The sequence below is a fragment of the Gossypium arboreum genome, chromosome 8 (assembly GCF_025698485.1).
Source record: "Gossypium arboreum isolate Shixiya-1 chromosome 8, ASM2569848v2, whole genome shotgun sequence".
NCBI lineage: Eukaryota > Viridiplantae > Streptophyta > Magnoliopsida > Malvales > Malvaceae > Gossypium > Gossypium arboreum.
The window spans coordinates 1,442,895-1,466,445 of NC_069077.1; the positions used below are offsets into that span (position 1 = coordinate 1,442,895).

At 31.4% G+C, this 23,551-nt stretch overlaps 5 protein-coding genes across 6 annotated transcripts; 3 read left to right on the top strand and 2 right to left on the bottom strand.

Moving 5' to 3' along the window:
* Nucleotides 1-548: 548 nt before the first annotated feature.
* Nucleotides 549-4,662, bottom strand: LOC108468090 (tRNA (cytosine(38)-C(5))-methyltransferase 2). Its single transcript, XM_017768950.2, has 10 exons — nt 4,487-4,662; nt 4,256-4,366; nt 3,088-3,181; nt 2,862-2,980; nt 2,636-2,758; nt 1,982-2,333; nt 1,788-1,882; nt 1,265-1,330; nt 1,115-1,179; nt 549-1,037 (listed from the first exon to the last, which is right to left on the bottom strand). The coding sequence occupies exons 1-10, from the start codon at nt 4,577-4,579 to the stop codon at nt 959-961; spliced, it is 1,197 nt and encodes a 398-aa protein (XP_017624439.1). The 5' UTR covers nt 4,580-4,662; the 3' UTR covers nt 549-958.
* Nucleotides 4,663-5,507: 845 nt separating this feature from the next.
* LOC108467502 (uncharacterized) lies at nt 5,508-9,125 on the bottom strand. The gene is made up of 3 exons (XM_017768133.2): nt 8,838-9,125; nt 7,414-7,645; nt 5,508-6,287 (listed from the first exon to the last, which is right to left on the bottom strand). Exons 1-3 carry the CDS (start codon nt 8,969-8,971, stop codon nt 5,991-5,993), a joined length of 663 nt encoding a protein of 220 aa, XP_017623622.1. The 5' UTR covers nt 8,972-9,125; the 3' UTR covers nt 5,508-5,990.
* A 991-nt stretch (nt 9,126-10,116) lies between these two features.
* Nucleotides 10,117-12,464, top strand: LOC108467828 (protein OVEREXPRESSOR OF CATIONIC PEROXIDASE 3). Its single transcript, XM_017768624.2, has 3 exons — nt 10,117-10,790; nt 11,257-11,589; nt 12,132-12,464. The coding sequence occupies exons 1-3, from the start codon at nt 10,221-10,223 to the stop codon at nt 12,279-12,281; spliced, it is 1,053 nt and encodes a 350-aa protein (XP_017624113.1). The 5' UTR covers nt 10,117-10,220; the 3' UTR covers nt 12,282-12,464.
* A 3,768-nt stretch (nt 12,465-16,232) lies between these two features.
* On the top strand, nt 16,233-18,260 carry LOC108468031 (transcription factor HY5). Of its 2 annotated transcripts, none has more exons than XM_017768882.2 (4): nt 16,233-16,446; nt 16,736-16,919; nt 17,007-17,163; nt 18,016-18,260. In XM_017768882.2, the coding sequence occupies exons 1-4, from the start codon at nt 16,350-16,352 to the stop codon at nt 18,085-18,087; spliced, it is 510 nt and encodes a 169-aa protein (XP_017624371.1). In that variant the 5' UTR covers nt 16,233-16,349; the 3' UTR covers nt 18,088-18,260. The 2 variants fall into 2 exon arrangements, with proteins under 2 accessions (XP_017624371.1, XP_052874324.1); XM_053018364.1 differs by lacking the exon at nt 16,233-16,446 and adding an exon at nt 16,488-16,591.
* A 2,372-nt stretch (nt 18,261-20,632) lies between these two features.
* On the top strand, nt 20,633-23,005 carry LOC108468032 (uncharacterized protein At2g34160-like). The gene is made up of 5 exons (XM_017768883.2): nt 20,633-21,002; nt 21,264-21,312; nt 21,821-21,883; nt 21,970-22,034; nt 22,754-23,005. Exons 1-5 carry the CDS (start codon nt 20,868-20,870, stop codon nt 22,844-22,846), a joined length of 405 nt encoding a protein of 134 aa, XP_017624372.1. The 5' UTR covers nt 20,633-20,867; the 3' UTR covers nt 22,847-23,005.
* The last annotated feature ends 546 nt before the right edge of the window (nt 23,006-23,551 follow it).

Genomic DNA, 23,551 nt, shown 5'->3' on the forward strand with positions numbered 1-23,551 from the left:
TAAAAATCAAATTACATTTTATTCAAAATGTACATTAGATCAACAACTTATTATTGTACATTAGATCAAAGAACAAATTCATCATTTCTATTAAAAATTGGTATAGCTAATAGAATAACCAAAAAGTTACATGTGACCTACCGCATGTACCTCATTTGACACATAGAGATTATTTTTTAACCGTAAAAATGAAATAGAGTTTTTAATAGAATGACAAATTTGCTCTTTAATTAATTAAATTTGCTCTTTAATCTAATTAATAAGAACATATTTGTCTATTTTTTTAGTACAAGAAATTAAATATAATCCGACTTCCAAGTCTCATAGTACTTTTACCAATAAAAATATGGTCTTCCATTTTCTGGCTGTATTTGGTTCTTACTTGGGAGTCTCGTAAATGGTTTTTTTTTTTTTTTTTTTTTAGAATTGATAAGTACAAATACAGTAGAATAACAAATATAGTACAATTATAAAAACATGTCCTAGCAACTACAAAGTAAAATCAAACCAACATAGGCAGCACAAAATCCCACTTCTAAGCATAGAGATTATATGTCTTAAGAACTTTCCCATACATTGAATGAAAACAATTCTTTTTCTTTAAGGAATGATCAATACAAATGATTAAAGTTTGAGAGTATAGGCAAATCAACTGAGCCTAACAATTAATTGGATTTTTTTAGAATGTAGTCTATAATCCGTATCCGTATCCATCTAAGATACATTACGTATAATACGATTTCTACTCATTCTCTCAGGTTATCGAATAAATGAACTACAAGAACCGACCTGATGCAAGAAGCAACGACTCAGTCAACAGCTAACATAGTTTTCTCAGGCTAAATTCAAGTGGCGCCCCAATGCCATTGCTTAAGAACTTCGGACACGCAAAGGTCGTGTGTCTGAAGAAGTGAAATAGATATGCATCTGGTGTTAACGTAATTCTTGTGCTGAAAAATCATGACGGTTCGGCAAACATGTACTGGAGTAAGGGGGCAACAACGGCTACACTTAAACTATTTCCAAGCATCGCGTAACTGCATCAAAAAAATAGTTTAGATTAACTCCGATTTTGTTGAAACAATGGAAATAGTCTAAAATGCCAACATTGTACCGTTGTCTAAGGCTTATGTGCTTTGGGAACTGAAAATCTTTTGGAAAAGAATGCAAATTGGCTACCTGATCATTTTTGATGAAAACTCGTTAGAATTCGTAAATGAGAACCGAAAACCAGGGATCAATATAAACGATGAGAAACATGTACCTCCCTCGGAGTAAAATATCTAAGGCACTGCTCCTTTAAGGAAGATGTTTTTCCCTTGTTCTTTGGCTGCACATTGACCATTCACATATACATATCTGATTAAATCATATCATATCATAAAAGGAACAAAACCTGGTTAAAGTAACATAAACGCCCTTATATTAGGAGTCAGATTGCATTTTGCACCCTCCACTAAAAAAATAGGCAAAGAACAAATTAGTTTTTTTGTTAAAAATTCCATCCATTTCTGTTGTCAAAAATTGGTTCCTGTACGTCAGTGCGTAATTGCCTAGTTATTCTATCAGCTATATTATTTTTTAACAGTAGAAATGGGTGAAATTTTAACAGAAAAGACCAATTTGCTCTTTATTCTAACGTACAGGGACTAATTTTTCCAATTTTTAAGTAAATGAGGCAAAATGCAATCTGACTCCTAACACAGGGGCATCCATGATACTTTTACCAACAAAACCTACACGAGCATACCGTAATAGACATTGGTATCCTAAGTAGGAAACTTTACCTGGATAGTTGCCAAAAGGGAGCCGGTACCTTTCACATACCGATAATAGCTTTTCGTAAAACAACAACACCGTTTCGAATCCGGGTAAACAATATCTAAACTTCATTAAGGATTACTTTTAAGCAAAAAGAATCGGTAAATGCATCAAAATAGAAGTTGGGATCGATAAAAGTTAAACGATAACGTAAAGATACCCATAGCACTTCCCCACCTCTCGATTAGACTTAATGGAACTACAAACTGATCTATAGCACCAAAATCAAATTCATCTCCTTCGACAAATGTCTCTGAAGTTTCCTGGTCATTTCCAGAAACTCCAGCATTCGCGAAAGGACCGGTTTCCGTGTTTACTTGATCACTCGAAGATGTAAATTCAAGAAAGTTTTCTATTGGCTGGCAAGAATCAATTAACTTATCCCAGTTCTGTTGTGATTGACTGTTTTCACCGATCACTGTCTTCTCATTGTTACCAAATAACGGGCTCGGAGACAATAGAAGCTGGTTATTGAACAGCTGGTACTGAAAAGATAAAGGCTTTCGTTTTGCCTGCACAAGTACACCATAAATTATACGAAATTCTTCGAATATAAAATTAACAAGTAATCACACGTGCACGCACACTGAAAAAGAAATGATATGCATGCAGGAATAAACAAACTGGAAGAACATAGGATAAATGAAGTTCAGGATTAAAGCATAACCATTGGTTGAAGTGAAATGAAATTGTTCGTTGTAACATTCCAGTGCTCGATATAGCAGAAAACATTCTAAATATTGAGAGATAAGCTCTCGAATGACTGATAGAACATTCTAAATATGAGAGAGAGAGAGAGAGAGAGAGAGATAACCAGGCAAAAATAGCGTGGTCTGGAATAAGGAACACCGAATTGAAGTGGGCTCAAAATAAACTCCTGCGTAACAAGACCGGAATTTGCCAATACTTCTACCATTTTTGCATGAGTATCTGAAGTCTGCAACGTTTCCGCACACCAAGGCAAAGAGATTAGAAAGATGAGAAGTAAAAACACCTCATGATACAAATACGGGTCATGTTAACATCCTCGAGAAACATACCTCGAATCCGACAACATTTTCTACAAGTAACATATCCGGAGGTTTTGACATACGTGGCATAAGTTCGAGAATATTAAGAAACGAAAACGCTCGAGCATCGGCAGAGTGTTTCTGGAGACCTAACAAAACAAAACACAAAAACATGTTTCCCCATATTCAAAGAGCTACCCATCAACTACTCGAATAATCCGTTTAAAGTGTAATATGCAACATTAGTAAGCTTCACCTTGTCTAGTATATGGTTGACAAGGAGGTGAAAGAAGCCACACATTTGCTTGATAACTATCGAGATCAACTTCAGTTAGGCTCTGAATATTTCCCTGTCTTGACCAATATTGTTCAACAAAACATAAACATATAAATAATAAGAACTCCCATTGCTTGAGTTGCCTATGAACAATGCATAGAAACCGAAAACGGAAAAAATTGCAGCAAACTCCCATTGTTTCAGTAGCCTAAGCAGGGGCAGGGGCCTTTCCCCACCCTCCAATGGTAAAATTGTAGTTTAGTCCTCCAAAAATTGAAAAGTTGTAATGATAAAATAGCATTTTGACCCCAAAAAATTATAATTTAATCATGTCCTCAATATAAAATTTCTGATTTTGCCTTGAGCCTAACACCAATGCATAGAAACTGAGTGAAAATTTACAGTGAACTATAACCAGAAATCACTAAAAAGGTTAAAAGAAACTAAATTAACAAACTGGGTTGACTCTAAGAATAAAAAATCATAATTCTAAAACATGCGCATGTAAATAAAAAGAACTTCCATTGTTGCAGTAACCTAAGAAGGGCAAGGGGCCTTCACTCCTCAATAGTAAAATTGTAGTTTAGTCCTTCAAAAATTAAAAATCTTTGTAAGCTAATACATTGGTGAAATTGCATTTTGATCCAAAAAATTTACAATTTGATTCTGTCCCCACTATAAAATTTTTGACTTACCTCTAAGTCTAAAAGATTACAGTGAACCATAACCAGAAATCACTAAAAAGGTAAAAAGAAACTAAATCAATATATTGGCTTGATTCTAAAAGTAAAAAATCATAATTCGAAAACATAAACATGTAAATAATAAGAACTTCCATTGTTTCAATAGCCTAAGCAGGGGAAGGGGCCTTCAACCCATCCTCCAAGGGTAAAATTGTAGTTTAGTCCTCCAAAAATTAAAAATTTGTAACGGTAAAATTGCATTTTGACCCCCAAAATTTATAATGTAATCCTACCCCCACCAATGCATAGAAACTGAAAACAAAAAATTACGGTGAACCATAACCAGAAATCACTAAAAAGAAAAAAAAGAAACTAAATTAATAAACTGGGTTGACTCTAAAATATATATATATATAATTCCAAAACATATAAAAAATCATTCAAGAAAACCCATTACAGAGAACCTGATAAGGGCGGTGACCAAAATTGTGCTGATAAACATCATTAGCTTTATCATTGATCTCGAAGGCTTCGATTACATGATAGTTGACGGCAGCTTTCATTAGAGAATACCTCTAAAACAGTGAAATGTGAAAAAAAAATGTCATTGTAAAAATTAAATACTAATTCACTGAAAAAAAGGAAACAACTTAAGATTTTTTGGGGTTTTAGGAGGGTTTTTAAGAAATACCAACCATGCCACCAATGCCACTATAGAATTCTAAGACTCGCCATGGATCCTTTGTGCTTTGACATATGGTTTTCGCCATTTCTTTCCCTTTCCTCATCAACCGCCGCCGCTTTTTTCTCGTTTGGCTTTTTTGTTCAAGTTAAGCTGTGCCCGCGGCCTTTCAAAATATAGGAAACTGTGTCGTTTTGATCAAATTCAGAATTTTTATGTTGGTCCGAATTTTTTAAGGCCTAATTTGTTCTCAGTCCATGAACTTGGAAACTTTTTTCCAACTTGGTCTCAAAACTTGATAACTTTTAAACAATTTGATCCATTAACTTAGATTCTATGATGAATTTTGTCATGGGTTATTAGCTAGAATAAATCATATCTTGCCACTCAATTATAATCGTTTTCTTATTTTTGTATTTAAATTTGATACCTAAATTATCATTTTCTCTAGAAAATTACTCAAGTGTACAACATTTACATGGAAATTTTTATTTTTTGATATAAATTAACACAAAAATGATAGTTCATGTATCAAATTGAAAAAAAATTTAATTACCAAAATGATAAAACGAGTATAAAATTATTAGTTTATTTCTTATAAACTCTTCCACTTCTCTCATCACAATTAAAGGTGCAAATGAGACACTAATGCTGGCAAGTTACTTAAGTTCGACTCTTTTTCGAGTCAAAATTGATTTGATCATTATCGAGCCAAGCTTGTGCTCGACCTCAAGCAACTTGAGCTATTAATCGAGCTAAATTCGAGTTTAATAATACTTGACTCAAATAGTTCGCAAGCCTTATTAAGCTTTTCGTTTTTAATATATATTCTATTTTTTATATTATTAAATTACATTATTGCTATTAATATGTTATTAACCCTAAACTTAATTATCGAGGCGAGCTTGGATACATGCAAGCTTAGTTGAGCTTAAGTACGAAAATTAGTTAAGCTCTAGTACAAGCTTGACTCAGCTAGATGCTATGTATAAAATCTCACAAATGAAAGTTCTCAATGCGACTAAGGAAAGCAATTAATGACAATCTCACAATGACACGTAATTAATTCAAAACACAAAACAAATATCAAAGCAAGAATCCTGAAAAAACGGAAGCTAAGGGATGAACAAAAATCAGTGGCTGAAAACAAGATACTAAATCGAGGCTAAGCACGAAAATAGATGGAAGCTTCTGCAAATTACCGAACTCAATGCCATGCCTGCTAGCAACAGCTTCGAACTACAGATTCTAGCCCTTTAGTTCACAGCCTTGCCTGCCTGCGGTAAACGTACATGGATGCACAGCATCTCTTAAGCTCGAATCCGTCGTTTTGAAGCATGATATGCAGCTCCAGAAAACATTGGCTTTAAAAACTAATAAACTCGAAGTAGCGAATGAGATTTTTTCCGGAATTTATAAGGAAAGACACTTCAGCTGACAGGTTACAAGAGTTCAGTATAAAAATAAATGTTAGAATAGCTTTTCACTCGAGGTTTTTTTTTTTTTTTTTTTTTCGATTATTTCAGCTTAGATTTGGAAGAGCTCTGAAGAGGCTTTGCAATTGGTCGTGCAGGGGCAGTTCTCATAACTTTCTTTACATCGTACTTGATCGATGACAAGGCACAAATTAGTGCAAGCACCATTGTTGGATATACATATACAGCTTTTGTAGGATCGGTATTTGCCGGTTTTCCTATGATCCCTTCCTTGACAAGACCCCATATTACGAGTAGTGTCCCAAACATGCTCATTCTTCCGGGTTTTAGAAGTCCCACGAGTGCTCCTGCCACACAAAAGTAGCTTCCAGCTAGAACCTGTACGAGAACAAAATAAACAAGATGTGGTTATGGGATTGTATTTTTTATAGGAAACTAATGTGGGTGACTATTGTGGCAAGTATGGTGAAGACTATAAGGGAAGAAAATAAGTTCGATTTGAGAACAAAACAGAACTGCTCGAGCTCATTTGATTAAGCTCAAATAAGCTTGGTAAAAAGACCTCTCCAATACCTCTCAATTTTGAAATTGAGCAAATTGGTGCCGCTCAAAAAAATCGGAGCAATTTAATTATTGTCAATTTTGAAAATGAGCAACGACAATTAATCGCAACATTATTGTCTTACATCAATTGTACATAATTTTAATTGGTATAACAACAAATTTAGCCTAGATATTTACATATTGTGTCAATTTAGTCTTTATTCTAAAAAAATTCAACAAATTTAGAACATTTACACATTTACACATTTACACAAACATTGCAGGCTAAATTTAATGCATAAACTTTGAGGGCTAAATTTGTTATTATACCAATCAAAATTATGTACAATTGACAAAAACATTGATGACATGATTAATTTTCCTTAGTTGCTCACTTTCAAAATTGACAGGGATTAAATTGCTTCAAATTTTAATAGAGGGGCCAATTTGCTCAATATCAAAATTGAAAAGGACTAAAGATGTCTTTTTACCAATAAGCTTATTTAGCTAAGCAAAAAAACGAGCTCTATTCTTATGCTCAAATCAGAGATTGAACGAAAACTTCTTCAATTCTAACTAAAATACAAAAAACTCAATTAGGCTTGTAAGTTACTTGAACTCAGTTAGCTCGAGCTGCTAAAGCTTATGCTCTGCTCGAAAATGAAAAAATCTAAATTGAGTCTTTCAAGCTAAAGCCAAGTCCAAGTCCAAATCCAAATCAAGTCTTTTGATTATAGGTATCTTGTTCTCACACCCCTAGAGACAATGATCAAATTCAAATCATGCTCAGCTTTGATGATTTTCGGTTAACAAATAACTATCGTGGGGGCCCTTAAGATTATGTGCATGCTTCCCTACAAGGCCTACTAGTAACATAACAGTAAATTTCTTCACACATATACTGAAAATCCATTAAAAACTAAAAATTAGAAAAAAGGATTAAAAAGTCAAGGATAATAACCTCTAAGCGCTGGAGATCGGGTAATGCAGAGGATTCCTTTATACTAGTTAAGTTATACATGTTTAACAAGTTGTCCCAGCTCGGAACAGTCCAATTCTTGGCAAGGCCATTTGTAATGGCTCCAGGAAAAAGGATTGCCTTCACCACAGGCACAGGAAAGATGTCACTTGCGATCAACTGGGAAGATGTGACATGAATTGGAGTTGAACACATTCCGGATCTGCATGGGATCCTGCCAAAAGAGAAAAAGGTGATAAAGAAAGCCCCATGAAATCATATTCTGGTTTATCGCGGTGAATGCTAGATCAGGTAGAATACATGTAGAGCCACTAGACAAGGATTTTGAAAAAAACAGCAACTTAGGACTTTGTGCCATTCCGCATCTCAGAAATAAAAGCAAGAATTGCATTTTCAGGAACAAAAACCAGATAACCATAAGACATATTCGAAAGCTAAAGGATAACAAAAAAATCATCAACCTAAGTATTAACGGAATCAATCCCTTCTTGTATAGAAGCTAAAGCCAAGCAAAAATGGATTGATCCCCAAAGAATAGAAGCAGAAGCAAAGAAAATAAGAATAAACCGCATTCCTTTTATGTCAATCCAGATTTTCTGGGAAAACAACCAACCAACAGAAAATATTTTACTGAAAATATAAAAAATTCTCAAAAGTCCATTGTCAGGATTCATTTTTCATGAAACAAACGAACCCTTGACTTCATTCAATATATATCCTCAAGGGCACCTCTTCATATCTGGTGTTCCATAACCTATGGACATACTGTTAGACACAGTGGCTTCCTCTGTCGCTAAGTAACATTCAAAACATTGCTCACTTTGGTTAACAAAATCACAATCACGGGCTCACTTTCGACTAGGTTTACTAAATCTTTAGCATTAGCTGAACTGATGGTGATTCGAGGATTCGGTTTATGTTCAATATGATCACTGAGGAACATTGAATCACCGTTCATATTCCAAGTTGTCCATCAACTAAATCCAAATCTTTTTGCCCGATTCACGTTTTCAGTGCTATAATAACACTGAATCCAAACCTAAGCACCGTTGCGCTCCATTCCGTGGTACTTTGAACCATGGAGAACCTTTAGAACAACCTTAAAAATCCTTACCAGTTGACCAATTCTTACAACAATGGCAAATCCCCATAAGTCAACCCTCACAACAAATTACCATAAAACAACATTATCACATGATCCATTAAACATCAAGCATCAATTTCAACATTTCATAGCTTCTTTTTAGTGCTTCCTTTTCTAATTCACTAGTTCTTTTAATCCAATCCAATTCTAAAAAAACAGATCCTCAACAGATTCTACAACTAGTTGCTAAAAACACGGCTAAAATTAACATCCAAGAGAGAAGAGATATGAACTTAGAAGAGAAAAAAAAATGGGATTTGACCTGAAAAGTGGGATCTGAAGGAAGATAAGGAAGAAATAAATCCGTGATGAAATTGAGGAGATGTTACTGAGCCATCCCCTTTTCCTCGCCGGTATCGTTTTTGTTGTTGATGATGATGATGCCGAAGCTGCCATTTACAGAGAGCTTTGAAGTGAAAAAATAGAAGAAACCCCAGAAATGAACAAACAGCGACAGTGATGATTTTTGCTATGGATCTTGTAATAGTGCTGGATTTATGACACCAATGCTTGGATCGAATAATAATTCAGATAAAATTAAGATAATGAGACGAAAAGATAAATACAAATAATGAATTATTTTTGGTTAAACTACACTCAAAGTAACTAAATTATTACTAAGCTTATTTTTTTATCATTCAACTTCAAAAAATTATTAAACAATTATTAAATTATTCAAAAGTTTTCATTTAAATCGCTAAACTATTTGGAAGTTTTTATTTAACTCATTAAGTTATTAATTTTTTTTTAAGTCTAGTTAGCGAGCTCTGAGTGATGATTCAATGATTAGTATAGTGAATTAGTACATATCAATGAATACAAGAACATACCTTAGATCTAAGTTAATCCGATTGTCGGTATCTGAGATTGAATGACTTGAATGAAAACTTTAGAACAATTTAAGATCATTTTGTAATATTGTGAAATTAAGTAATCAAAACGTAAACTTATTAATAATTTAGTAAGAGTGGATGTAGTTTACCTTTATAAAGTAGAATCAAATTGATATAGGACACATGGATTAAGAGTGAGAACAATTTAGATTATAACTTATACATGTTGTGTGACTAAAGTCATAAAGAAAATCAAAGCTAAAAAAAATGTATAATAGGTAAATGTTGAAGGTTAAAATTTTTAGAATTTTTATAATTAGGTGATAATTTTTTTACTAATGACGAGTCTTGTATAGTTTACCTTATATATTAAAGGCAATAATATAATTTAATAAAATAAATATTTATAATAATATAATTTAATTTGATAAGGTGATAATCATTGAGTATTATTGAGCTCAATTTCAACTTGTGCTTAGCTCGATAATTAGCTAATTGAGTTCAAATTTATTATAATCAAATTTAATTTATTTGCTAGCACTAATATCTCATTTATAGCATTGCATCCAATGATAACATTTTTTGGTAAAATAAGACTAAATTAATAGTTTAGGTAACACTTTTGACTCCGAAAACTTTAAAAGACCAATCTAAGAAATGAATTATAGTTTAGGGGTCAATTTACAATTAAGCTTTTATTTATTATGAACCGTATTTCGGTTTGGTTTTTTTAGCGACCGATCTAACCAAATGGATAAAGCTAAAATCATAAACCATAAACCCTTATTTTTGTTTCTTCAAGTTTTGCTTCAATGGCTTCTGCTTTGTCAGTGAACTCTTCAATATCCGTACGGATTTTGCAATCTTCTTCATACAGAGGACGCGTTTCCATAGCTCAACCGAGATCTTTCAATCTTCTTCCGGCACCTCAGTCTCGCCGCAGATATACGGTGGCGTTCTCTCGCCGCCGGAACAACCAGCCGGCAAGCACTGATAAGAAAAAGAGATTGAAGAAAGAGAAGAAAAAAGGATTAGTGGAGGAGGAAGAGGAGGATTTTGAGGGAGACCCGTTCGAAGCTCTTTTCAAACAGCTGGAAGAAGACCTTAAGAATGATAATCCAGACATGGAAGATGACGATGATGAAGGTGATGAGATAAATGAAGAAGACATCGAGAGGCTTGCGAATGAGTTGGCTGAAGCATTTGGGGATTTCGATTTTGAAGGATTTAGCTCAGCCTCGAACGATGCTGAAGAAGAGGTGGAAGACGACAGCGAGGAAGACGGCAACGACGATGAAGAAGAAGAAAGGCCTGTCAAGCTTAAGAATTGGCAGCTTCGAAGATTGGCCGCTGCTCTCAAAGTCGGCCGCCGTAAAACCAGTGTGAGTTGTTGTTCATATATATACACACATATATACACTGCATTTATCGCTGCAAAAAGTTAATCAATGAATTGAGACCGGATAACCCAATTGTTAATTTTATCTCAAACTAAATTGGGTTTGGCAAATTTCTTGTTTTTAGTAATTTAGATGTTTGAATGTTACCTTTAGAATGATGCTTGAAGAGTTTGCCTGAAGAGGCGAAGTTCACGGCGGGAGCAATACCAACCCGACCCCGTTGAAAGATCCGTTGACTCTAGACGGACAATACTTTAAAGACTTCTCTGGAAGGAGAATCATGATTGTTTCATTGATTATACTTATTGTTCGGACTTTTCATTTTCCTTCATGAAAGTACCCATGTTCAATATCTATGTTTGATTCTTCAAATATAAGGAGCATAGTAGCATTGAAAAATCGTTGCTTTGTAATGCTAAATCTATCTTTGTTTTCCTTGCTTTTCTAGATTAAAACTCTTGCTGCAGAGCTATGTCTTGACCGAGCTGTGGTCCTCAAATTGCTCCGCGAGCCACCCCCGGAGCTTCTAATGATAAGTGCTACATTGCCCGATGAACCAGTTAAGAAGGAACTGGAACCAGAACCGGAACCGGAACCAATGCCTGAAACCAAACATGTAGAAACTCTGGCATTTGAGACAACAATGGATAATGTGAAACATGAACCGAAGGTGAAAGAGCCTATCCATGTGATGCAACAAAGATGGTCTGCTCAAAAGAGATTGAAGAAAGTGCAAATCGACACCCTTGAAAAAGTTTATCGAAGATCGAAGCGACCTACTGTAAGTCCAATTGAAGAAAATTAATTTATATTACTACCACTTTATCTATGTTCGTGAATTGATCATTGTACATGACAATGTCGGTGAGTGTTTGAGCCTCTGAGCAGTTATTGGAAGTAATATAGAGTGGTTTTGTGCTAATATTATTCAAGGATTGGAATTGATTTCGGAAGTTTATACTTAGGGTACTTTCGAACTGTGGGGAATTATCAGAAAACTAATACATTTCTGACTCGGGGTTGAGTATTGGATACAAGCTTGATTTTTCTAAGTTTTTTTGTATACTGATTGTACCCCTATTACCTCGTGTCCAAGTATGAATAATCAGAGCAACATAGCATTTGAGTAATCCATATACTATGATGCTTATTTTTATATCTATATATGCTGCCTGTTCGGTTAAGCCTCAGGTTTCCTAGTTTGTTTTGATATGCCTATCATGTTGGGAAGAAATGCTGTATTTTCTTTGCTCTTTTCGATCTTAAAGTTTGTTTTATGGGAGCATGATCTTACATATCGAATGCTCTACATGAACAATGCAGAACACAATGATTAGCAGCATCGTGCAAGTAACAAATTTGCCCCGAAAAAGAGTCGTAAAATGGTTCGAGGATAAGCGCAACGAGGATGGAGTTCCTGAGCATCGCCAGCCATATCGAAGGTATGGTTCTGAAACAGTTTTTCTGGATTGAAACACGCCGCACGTTCGGCATCTAGAACAATGCGATTACATTACATGTGCGCTGCTTCTCGGAAATGTAAATAATCTTTATTTACTGAAAAGCCTATGTTGCCTCAAATCTATTTGAACAGGAAAATGGTGTTTACTGTTTAGGGATGACAATGTCTAATAAAAAATTGGGTAACCGACACTATTCGATGCTCTCTTTTACTGTGGTGATGTAAGGGTTAACATTTGTTGTGGATTCGGATACGAATCTTTAGGGTAAAAGTACCATAGAAGCCCTTATAGTAGGAAGTCAAATTGCATTTTACTCTCTACTTCGAAAATGAGCAAATTAATCATTGTACATTTGATCAAAAAGTAAATTAGTCTTTCTGTTAAAATTTCATCCATTCCTACAGTTAAAAGCTGGTCTTTGTACACCAACATGATGTACATGTTGCGTGTCAATTTTTAACCGTATAAATAAATGAAATTTTTATAGAAATAATTAATTTGCTCTTTGATTTAATGCACTCATCCATTCCTACGGTTACATGTGGCACGTCAGTTTTTAACCGTATAAATAAATAATTTTTTATAAAAATGATTAATTTGCTCTTTGATTTAATGTATGGGGTCTAATTTGCCAAATTTTTTAATAGAGGGGCAAAATGCAATTCGATTCTTTAGTACTGGAGCTTTTATGACACTTTTACCGAATCTTTAGATATTCATTAATCGAATCTATTTTGTTTCCCGAATCTGCTTTATCTAACCTTAAACATTCTGCTAATTTAGACAACCCGGTTTCGGCTTAGTGTCGTGGTTTCCATCCATTCAAGAGCGGAGATTTGAATTAGGGGGTTATATTTTAAGTTACTCGTACTCTTCATTTTTCTTGATGTATATTATGTCCGAGACACAGATAAGGATGACTTGTAAGGATGCTCTAAATACTACAACAACAACAACCAAAAAGAAAAACTTAGAAAAACCTAAATCTAGCACTCACACCTGAGTCCGAGTGACATAAATTATAGTCACATTTTCATTTCGTGTTTATCGTAATTGCAAGTTTATCGTGTTTAGTTCTTTTTTAAAGTGGTATATTGGTAATTCATATATGCATGTAACGTGTTATAACTTTTTTCGTATTAATGGTGCTAATATAAATACGATATAAATTATTAAAACAGTCCAAGTCCTAAACACAAAATATAAATATGATACGTGTGTTAAACATGTAAATATGCGATTTCTCTTTCAGATTTATTTTATTTTGGTTGGTTAGTGTAGTTAGTTTGAATTGATTTGGTTGCTAATTATTCAGTTTAAAAAGAATTATCTTAATAACCGTGTTTAAAAGGCGACGCGGTGTTGATTTATTAAATATATCACATTTATACCATATTAATAACTACATGTGAGCTAATGGATCTTAGGTTTCAACTAACTAATTGCAAATTTAACATATAATTTTCTCCCTATACAAGTCATAGCCATTAATGGCATTGCCCGAATATCACATGCAAGTTTCTACCCAAAATAATTCATTCATTTAGACTTTAAAACTGTGTAAAATGGGTAAATTTTCTTACCTTTTTGGGGAAAATTTTAATGGGTTTGGAATTATTAAAAGCAAAAATCCAAGCAATGAGAAAAGAATCCAAATTTTTTTAGGGTTTGGGGTGTGAAAGATGACTTTTCCATTGCTATAATTTGTGAAAGTTCCTAGCATATAAGAAAAGAGGGACCATCCAATTTCTTTTGTCTTTTTGAAGGAAGTTTATTTCAATAACTTTTTGGTTGATTTTGGGGTCTAAGGGTACAAACTTTAATTAAATTTGAAATTGAACCGGATAGAACTTATAAATGGGAGTAAAGCTCTCGTTAGAGTTGTTTTTTTTCAATTACAATATTTGAACTTAATATTTTACTCAAAAATATATTAAACTCTTTTATCACTCGATGTTTCAATATAGTATTCTTCTTTTAACTCTCTTTTTTGTTAATTTATGTTTTAATATAAATATAAATTTAATTATTATCTAACATAAATGAAATTTTTAATTCAAGATATATAAGGGTTAATATTATTTTAGCCATTAAACTTGACAATTTTTTCTACTTTGAAACCTATATTTTTTTATCTACTCTAATATATGAATTTAACAACTAAATCGACTTTTATTCTCAAACTTGGATTCCATCAAGCTTTTTGTGTCATGACAGTTTGAAATTGTATTCGTTATCACTTGAAAAGTTCAAAATTTTAAATTCTTGGTAATGACGTAACATAATCTTACAACACCGCACCATTAAACTTTTATAACTTTCCAAATTTATGAATCAAAATGGACCTAGCTGCTAAGTTCAATTGCCAAAGTGAATAAAAAGATACACATATCGAAGTGAATCCTAAAAAAAAGTTAAGGTATCAAAATGAATCTAATTTCAAGTTTAAGGGTAAAAATTACATTAATCTTAAATATAAAATTTAATTATGCATTATATATGTCTTACTTCATTGGTATATGGTTTAATTTTTCTCACTTACCTAATTTAAACTTTTTAAAATAATTAATATTAAAAAATTCGTTGATTATAGGAATAAAGGGTTTTTTATGCAAATGAGTTTAATCAAATTAATCTTTGTACTAAATTAAACTAGATAAAAAATTCATTAAATTTCAACTGAACCCCAAAATTTCTTACCAAAGTTAGAATAGGGATGAATACATAATTTTGTAGCTATCATGGATTTTTGCAGCAGCTGGCTTCATCATTTAGACATATTAAATCATCACACAATATTTATAATAATAATAATAAAAGAAAAGAAAATAAAAGATATGTTGGGGGGTTTCATATGATAAAGTTGCATATATTTCTATATGAATATTAAATGTATTTTCTTGGGCATATATATTGAGGAAAGAAAATGGCAGTTTTAGGACATTCAATGGAAAATTTAATTTTGAGTATCAAAATATTAAAATTAATTTCCTTTTTTAAAAATAAATCCCAATTTTTATTATATTTAACAAGACTTTCCCTTTTGGACAACGTTTTTATTTTTATATACATATCTTTTTATTTTAATAAAAATCTTACAGTGCAAAGAACACGTTCGTGCACGTGAGCAACCCAAATATAGACAACCATATATATATATATTGGATCAATAATTCAGATATTTATATATTTTGATTGAAGATATTTATATTTTTAATATTAATATAATTATCAACTTATATTATTTTTAACCCTATTGTATCGTATTTTAATTTATTTTATGTACATCATTCTAAAATTGTACGTGAAATATTTATTATAAAAATAATTTAATAATATATACGGATTAAATTATGGTACGCTGAGGGTCAAAAATAATTATGTAAAAATATATTTATAAAATTAAAAGAAATTTTGGTTAAAGTATTAAATTTGTAACTTCAAAATATTTGGTAATAGAAGTCAGATTTATTATTGGTTTATATGGTTCAATTAATAATATTTGTTACTTCCTAAATAAAAGTATATTTTAATCATATTATATACAATTTTTTTTGTTAAATTTGCAAATGTAATATTTTAATATTAAGTATATTCATTTGAAATATATGTAATAAAAATAATATTGTAAGAATAATTTTAACCATTTAAACAAATATTCTTATTCAAAAAATGTACCAAAAACGGGGACTTGACTCATATTGTAACAAATTTTTTTTTTTTTTGCAGCAGTCAGCCAGCATAACGTGGTCCCAATTCATTGCATCCCCATCCTCTCAGTTCCCACCCAACCGTACGATCAATTTCAAATCAAACGGCTATCATTCCTCCACGTTTATCTTCCCTTAGCCTTTGATTAACGACACTCCTCATGGCTACCATAACTCCACGTTCATTCACTAATATCCCTTAGATTCAGAACAAATCCAACGGCTAATATTCTTTCTGCAACACTGCAAACACTCTTTCTAATTTTTGTTCCATTAACATTAATAGATATCCGGCTTTTCTTCCCATTTCCCCAAAAAATCTCTCGATTTTTTTTTTAATTTTATTTTGTTTTTTCTATAACGAAGAAATGCAAGAACAAGGAACGAGTTCAATAGCAGCTAGTTCCTTGCCTTCAAGCAGTGAAAGATCTTCAAGCTCTGCTCTTCAAGTTGAAGTCAAGGAAGGTTAGCCATTTTTTTAAAGCTATAAAATGACGTGTAAATTTCAAAATTCCATGAGAAAATGATTTATATGGTTCCTTTTTTTTGTTCTTTATTATGAAAAAAGAGATACTAAACTCTACAACCGGCATTTTGTTAGTAGAAAATGGTATTTGTAAAGTTTTTAGCCTTTTTTGTCTATTTTTATTTTTATTTTCTCGAGAAAATCAATCCAGATCAACCGCATTTTCATTGATTGCACTGAAAATCCGATCTGTATATTTATTATTATTATTATTTATTGGTTTCAAAGGTATGGAAAGTGATGAAGAGATCCGGAGAGTGCCTGAGATAGGAGGTGAAGCATCAGCAGCTCCGGCCGCCGGTCGTGAACCCGGTTCACTGACCCGACTGGACCGGCCTCAACCATCGGGTGAAGGCGGTCAGAGAAAGAGAGGGAGAAGCCCAGCGGATAAAGAAAACAAGCGCTTAAAGAGGTAAAACTATATCTGGGAATTACCGTTTTACCCTTGGTAGTGGCATTATGGTAAATTAACAATATACATTTTATTTTTTGAAAATAGGTTGTTGAGGAACAGAGTATCAGCGCAACAAGCAAGGGAAAGGAAAAAGGCGTACTTGAATGAACTGGAAACCAGAGTTAGAGACTTGGAGAAGAAGAACTCTGAACTAGAAGAGAGGCTATCCACGTTGCACAATGAGAATCAGATGCTTCGACAAGTAAATTAATTTTTATCATTTTTTTTTCTCTTTAAACCCATCCATACATCAACATAACATGATCATCATCATCACCACGTAACATCACTTTCACCTCATAATTATCATTCTAATTGGAAGCATTTGGGATATTTAGTATTCTTTGTCGGGATCTTGAAGTTGAAAATTACATTTCGAACACAAATATACAGTGTTTTCAACCTTAAAATCCATAACTTGAAATAGAATATAGTTAAGGATTTTCTCAAAAATACGATGAATATTGTAATGTAATGTTCTTATAAAATTATAGAATTTCTTACCCAATTTTAATCTTATGAAAAGTTCAAGAGTTTTTTTCTTTTCTAGAAATTTCCTAAAGTAAATAGGAATAGCATATTGCAGATGCAGTGTCAGGAGTTAGGGCTAAACGGTAAAATTACTATAGAGTAGTATTAGGAGTTCAATTGAATTTTATTTTTCTACTTAAAAATAAGTAAATTAATCATTATAAAATAGATAAAATAACAAATTGATTGTTTTTAATACAAATTTAATCTATTTTATAGTTAAAGTTTGGTATGGTTGACGAAAAAATCAGATACTATATCACGTTGATATGTAATGATCCATTTTGACAATAAAAATCAACAAAGTTTTTAATAAAAATATCAATTAATTTTTGATGTAATATAAATAATTTGTCCATTCTTTAATAAAAGGGTAAAATGTAATTTGATTTTTAGTATAAGGATTTTCATGATATTTTTATATTTATTATATATTTTTACAGGTTAAATTTCAAGTAGTTAAAATATTTATGAAATTGAAATATTTTTGTTTAAATATTAAATATTTTAAATGTGGATGCAGATAGTCAAGAACACAACTGCTAGCAGGAGAGGTGGAAATGGCAGTTCAAATGCAGCTGATGGAACCCTTTAAAGGAAATGCATGGGTATAAAAAATTATAAAGGGATTTTTTTAAAAAAATATTAATTTTATGCTTTAGGGAAAAAAAAAAAACCGCTATTAGCAATGCAATGAAGTAGCAAAACATGACAATTGGAACTTTGGTTCTCTCTAATCTTAATCATAAAAGTAAATTATCAAAAGAATATTAATCATCTTTTGTTTTTGGAAAATAATAATAATTTTATATGCTAAGTACATTACAACTTATGATTTTTGCATCAATTGATTTTATCATATTATAAATATTAAAAAAGTATTTTAAACATTAATATTTTGTTTAGGTACACCAGTAATTTATATTTTAATTAGTGTTTTAAAACTGGAATGGTGGATGAATTGGGTAAGCTAATCATTAAAAAAATTAAAAAAATGGTCCCGTTGTCGGTTCAATAGTGATGTAATGATTTACATTTCAATTGGTTCGATACTATTTTTCTAAGGATCGTTGTTTCGTCAATTTTTGGTCTGACTGGTTTAGTTTGATTCAAGTATATTGCTTTTAATGTTAATTATTATTTTGCAATTTAAGTTATAGAAGATTTTATGAATTTTTAATTAATTATTAATTTTGTTGAATAAAAAATAATTTGATTATTTAATTATTGATTCGGTAATTAAAATATTGTCGTTTACTTGGTACAAGTAAAAAATTTGTAAAGGTTTATTTATATAGAACGATGGAATGGAAAAAATGGTTATTTATTTTAGGGTTTTATTATTAAATGAATATTATTTATTGTATTGTTTAATTGAATATTTATGAAAAGTGAGCCCATTGTACCGAATGACATTGGCAGAGTACGAAATGCCAACATCCTCCTCAGAGTTTCTATTTCACATTCATTAAGGCATTGACGTTAAAATTTTAAATTGCGAGGTTAAAAGCATTGTATTCAAAATAGTTTCGATGATTGAAGAAGTATTGGTCTAGTTTGTGTGGGATTGGATTAAATTAATTATTTTATTATTAAATTGATTAATTTAATTTTAATATTATTAAAAGTATCTTGAAAATTATTTTTATTTTAATTATCGTTTAATTTTAAGTAAAATATTTTATTTATATAATCATAAAAATTTTAAAAATAGATTAATGATTGAAATTGATTGAGGATTGGATCGTAATATTACTCAGACTGATTTGATTTGTCAGTTAAATCGAAAATATTTTTAATATTTTAATCAATTGAATTAAATAAATAAATTAGATCAATAAGTAATAGTTTAATCGATTGAACCACAACTCTAGTTCTAAAAACATGAGGTTAAGATTAAAATACAATAACATTGAAAAGTTAAAATGGCATTATAAGGTTGAAATCGTGATAACTTTTAAATTTGATGTTCGGTTTTTATAAATCGAGCTTTTAATTTTAATTTTAATTTTTTTTAAAGTTCTACCATGCGTACATTTTTTCCATGTTTATTTTGGATTATATTCGGATAACTTTTTATTATTGATTTGATTGTGCTTTTGTAACGGTTGGTCTTTGATTAGAGATGTATTGTTTGTATTTGTAACTTCAAAATAAGGAAGTTAAATTAAAAGGGCTATAAAGAGGAAAAAAAAAAGTTTTGTTTAAACATATCGATTATTAAACAAGCTGTCACATAAGTGTCATTAAAATTTTAATTATTTAATCAAATTTTCATCTAAAAAATACATATTAACTAAAATTTAAATATTGATAATCAAATTGATAAAAACAAGTGGTGGGATGTGTTTGGTTTCAAACACACCATTAGCCATGAAATAAAAATATAAAATGACTATTAAGGATATTAAATTAAAATGTATAAAAATATTTTACAAATTATATTTCAATCAAATAATACAATATAAATTAAATTGTATTTATGTTAAATTATAAATAAAAATTAAATTATATTAAATAATGATGTATTAAATAAAATAAATAATAAAAGAAGAATTAGAGAAGTAAAATAACAATTACCCTGTTTTTGTACTTCTAAATCAGTCCATCAGAGCATTATGCTCACTGGTGTGCTGCCAAACACCTCACATTGGAGCCCACTGGTGATCCATAGGGCTTTTAAGGGTTGAATTAAATTAATTTCTTTCAAATTAATATTAAAATGAATGCAATAAAGCCAAATTATAAAAGAAAGTTTCAATTTGTAAAATTATAAAAAATTTAAAATATTAACTCTGTTAAATAAAAATTTGATCCCTTTCAAAATATTAATTATGTTAAATATAAATATACTAAATTGATCAATTTAATAATAAAAAGATTGATTTAATTCAGTTATTCTAATAGAAATGTTACAAAATAATCATTCAACTATTTAATTTTATATTTTTAATTACTAGTTGATTAATATTAAAATGAAAATATCAAAAATCTAAGATAATTAGATGATAAAAAAGACAAAATCAAATAATTACGTAACTGTTTTTATAATTTTTCATAATTAATGGTAAAAAACATAATTGGGTGTGGTTTACCGAATTCTTTAAAACTCTAGGGCTAGGCTCATAAATGTTGAACCTCTAGATAAACTTAAAACGACGTTGTTTTGTAGTGCAAATATTTGAAAAAAAAAAAACCAAAGGGAACAAAGATTGAAAGGGGAGTACTGGTGAAAAAGGGGGCCAAATTCAAGGGTTTTTGAGCCTTTAAACTGAAATCCTTGTTCTTCCCCTTTACGCTTTTTTTTTTATTTACTTTGGTGAGAGAGCAGTTACATAACTAGTTGGGGATCTCTTTTATTTGAAGAAACAAAAAATGGAGGGCATAACAGAGGGAGTAAACAACTTGAACATCATGGATTCATCACCTTCAAACAACAACAACAAGAAGAACCGTATTCAAGTCTCCAATACTAAAAAACCCCTCTTTTTCTACGTTAATCTTGCTAAGGTTTCACTGTTTAATACCCTTTTTGCTTATCTTTTCTGGGTTTTATTTATTTTTGCTAATATCTCTCTGTTTTCCACTTGTTGATCTGCTTTTGCCTGCTTGAACTGTAGTAGCAGTGTTTTAGTTTTTGATTTTTTGGTGTTAGCGTTTTAGTATATGATTTTGGGTTTTTTAAATGTTGTTTTAATTCATTGCCTGATGTGAAAAAAACCATAATTTTCTTAGTTATTTAAGTTTTTTTTCGGGTTCCATTTTTGGCAGAGATATATGCAGCAATACAATGAAGTGGAACTCTCTGCTCTTGGAATGGGTATTCTTCTTTGCACTTTTTTTTTACTGTTATGAAGAGTTAAAATGTAATTTCGTCCTTATATTGGATTATATCTTTATATATTTGTGGTTTTCAAAAGGAGTAAATCGAAATTCTAGCATTTTTGGTGCCACACTATAATTTAACCATATATTAACTTTGGATTTTATGAATTTTGACGTCTAAAGCTGCCATTTTTCAATTGGGGGGGGGGGGGAAGGCCTCCCTTCGCCCCTGGTTGGATGTATGTTCAATTTTTTATTTATTTATGTATTTCGAGCATCTTTCGTGTGTTATATTTTCTCGAACCTATGTCCAAATATGTGTACATCGCTTGTGGTTTTGTAATTCATGGATGTGTTGCTATGTATCATGGTCCTAGAGAGAAGCTATGAATCTCACATCTGCTTCTGTACTAGAGTTGGTGTGCACGTATGCAAATATGTTGGGAAAAAAATTGCTTTACTATTGCTTTTCCTTACGACATGCATTTAAATGCTGTCCACAGCTATTGCTACGGTAGTTACCATTGCCGAGATATTGAAGAACAACGGACTGGCTGTTGAGAAAAGTGAGGTTCTTTGACCTTAATAAGATAGCTTTTAGCATTCAATCTCGTGTTGAGAATTTGAACTTACTATATGTATTGTATACCAGAAATTATGACTTCTACCATTGATATGCGAGAGGAATCGGGGGGACGACCTGTTCAAAAAGCAAAAGTAAGTTGCTAACATAATTGAAATGGTTTACTTTAAATTACATTTGTGACATGGTTCATATTATGTTACTCAGACATAGGTATACGGGGATACATACCGGTATACATGTAGTAGTAGAATCCTCGAGGGTCTCATCTGTATATACCTATTGTCCGGATATGCATTGGACATCATTATTTCAAGAAAAATAAGGAGTTGGAGCGACGTAGGCTATCATATTGACCCCATTGCTTTCAGTAGGGTATCAATAAAATCGAACCAATGGTTGTCATGAAGTGATGAGGCATCACCTCTGCAATAGAAAAATGGGACGAAACAGCAATTTATTATTTTTCTCATTTGTTGGTCCTTTCAAACACACGCATGGTACAACGTTGGCCTCTTTTGGGATTGAGATTGGGATTGGAAAATTCTCTTGTAAGCCATGATGGAACCGTTGATACTTACCTGCTCGTAAAAAAGAAATTTTAAAAGTTTTGGGCACTAGGGCTGAACAGTTGCTGTCACCATTGAAACCCATACTTCTATTAATTAGCTTAGGCGACTGTTTTGGATATGCATTTACTCTCGTATTAGTACGAAGTCCATGACGAGTTATGTCCGTATGGCAAAAACATTGGGGTTAATCATATATGCTCTGCTCTTATATTCTCAAAAAATGGTTAAACTTTGCCTTAATATTTAGAGGCTAACTTCATCAGGTCAATTTTTCTGTATAGATTGAAATACTTCTGGCAAAATCGGAGAAATTCGATGAGTTGATGGCAGCTGCTGCGGCCGAGGATGCTTTGGAAAACGAGGAGCAAAGCTAAGATTGTTACTTTAATCCTTTTTAACAGTTGTTTTTTCCTTGGTTTTGACTGTAATGGGACCAGGTATGGATGATAATTTTAAATTTTTTTTAGGAACTTTTTTGTAAAAATACTGCTGGGGGCTCCTCTTTGTTATTCAAAATTAATATTTGTTGCTAATTCCTTAGTTTTAACATGGTGTGGAACAGTTGAAACTATGTGACACTTATGGCTTGGATTGATTTATGTTTTAGATGAATGTATGTTGGCTTCATTTTTTTTCTTTATGTTTTGATGTATTTTCTTGTTTCAAGTCAAAACTTTTTAGTGCTCTTATTCTAGCTATTAAGCATCCAACTTTTTCCTTGATTGACATTTTACTTTTACCATTTTAAGATGTCGAAATTGGATATCAAATGAAGTTTTAGTAAAAATTATAAAATGTTAAATATAAATAATAAATTAGTAAAAATATTAAAAATAACTAAGATTAGGTTAAATATTATTTTGTGGATGTTGTCTATATAAAAGATACGAAAACATAAAATGATAAAAAATATATCTTTAAAATAATATAATTTATTTTACAAACAAATATATTTTTATCATTATTTAAATTGATACGACTTGGAATGTCAACTTGAGTATATATTCATATCCAAGTTCAAATAAGTTAGATTTGAGTTCTTAAAAAATGATATTCAAGTCCAACCAAGTTAATCCAAA

Excerpts from the sequence above, each read along its gene's own strand:
- LOC108468090 (XM_017768950.2), bottom strand. The coding sequence starts at position 4,579 with ATGAGGAAAGGGAAAGAAATGGCGAAAACCATATGTCAAAGCACAAAG. Across the intron at positions 2,759-2,861 it reads AAAATGTTGTCGGATTCGAG|ACTTCAGATACTCATGCAAA; the intron begins GTATGTTTCTCG and ends GAAACGTTGCAG. Across the intron at positions 1,038-1,114 it reads CACATAAGCCTTAGACAACG|TTACGCGATGCTTGGAAATA; the intron begins GTACAATGTTGG and ends TTTTTGATGCAG.
- LOC108467502 (XM_017768133.2), bottom strand. The coding sequence starts at position 8,971 with ATGGCAGCTTCGGCATCATCATCATCAACAACAAAAACGATACCGGCG. Across the intron at positions 7,646-8,837 it reads CTTCAGATCCCACTTTTCAG|GATCCCATGCAGATCCGGAA; the intron begins GTCAAATCCCAT and ends CTCTTTTGGCAG. Across the intron at positions 6,288-7,413 it reads CCGATCTCCAGCGCTTAGAG|GTTCTAGCTGGAAGCTACTT; the intron begins GTTATTATCCTT and ends GTTCTCGTACAG.
- LOC108467828 (XM_017768624.2), top strand. The coding sequence starts at position 10,221 with ATGGCTTCTGCTTTGTCAGTGAACTCTTCAATATCCGTACGGATTTTG. Across the intron at positions 10,791-11,256 it reads TCGGCCGCCGTAAAACCAGT|ATTAAAACTCTTGCTGCAGA; the intron begins GTGAGTTGTTGT and ends TTGCTTTTCTAG. Across the intron at positions 11,590-12,131 it reads GAAGATCGAAGCGACCTACT|AACACAATGATTAGCAGCAT; the intron begins GTAAGTCCAATT and ends TGAACAATGCAG.
- LOC108468031 (XM_017768882.2), top strand. The coding sequence starts at position 16,350 with ATGCAAGAACAAGGAACGAGTTCAATAGCAGCTAGTTCCTTGCCTTCA. Across the intron at positions 16,920-17,006 it reads GAAAACAAGCGCTTAAAGAG|GTTGTTGAGGAACAGAGTAT; the intron begins GTAAAACTATAT and ends TTTTGAAAATAG. Across the intron at positions 17,164-18,015 it reads AGAATCAGATGCTTCGACAA|ATAGTCAAGAACACAACTGC; the intron begins GTAAATTAATTT and ends ATGTGGATGCAG.
- LOC108468032 (XM_017768883.2), top strand. The coding sequence starts at position 20,868 with ATGGAGGGCATAACAGAGGGAGTAAACAACTTGAACATCATGGATTCA. Across the intron at positions 21,003-21,263 it reads TCTACGTTAATCTTGCTAAG|AGATATATGCAGCAATACAA; the intron begins GTTTCACTGTTT and ends CATTTTTGGCAG. Across the intron at positions 22,035-22,753 it reads GACCTGTTCAAAAAGCAAAA|ATTGAAATACTTCTGGCAAA; the intron begins GTAAGTTGCTAA and ends TTTTCTGTATAG.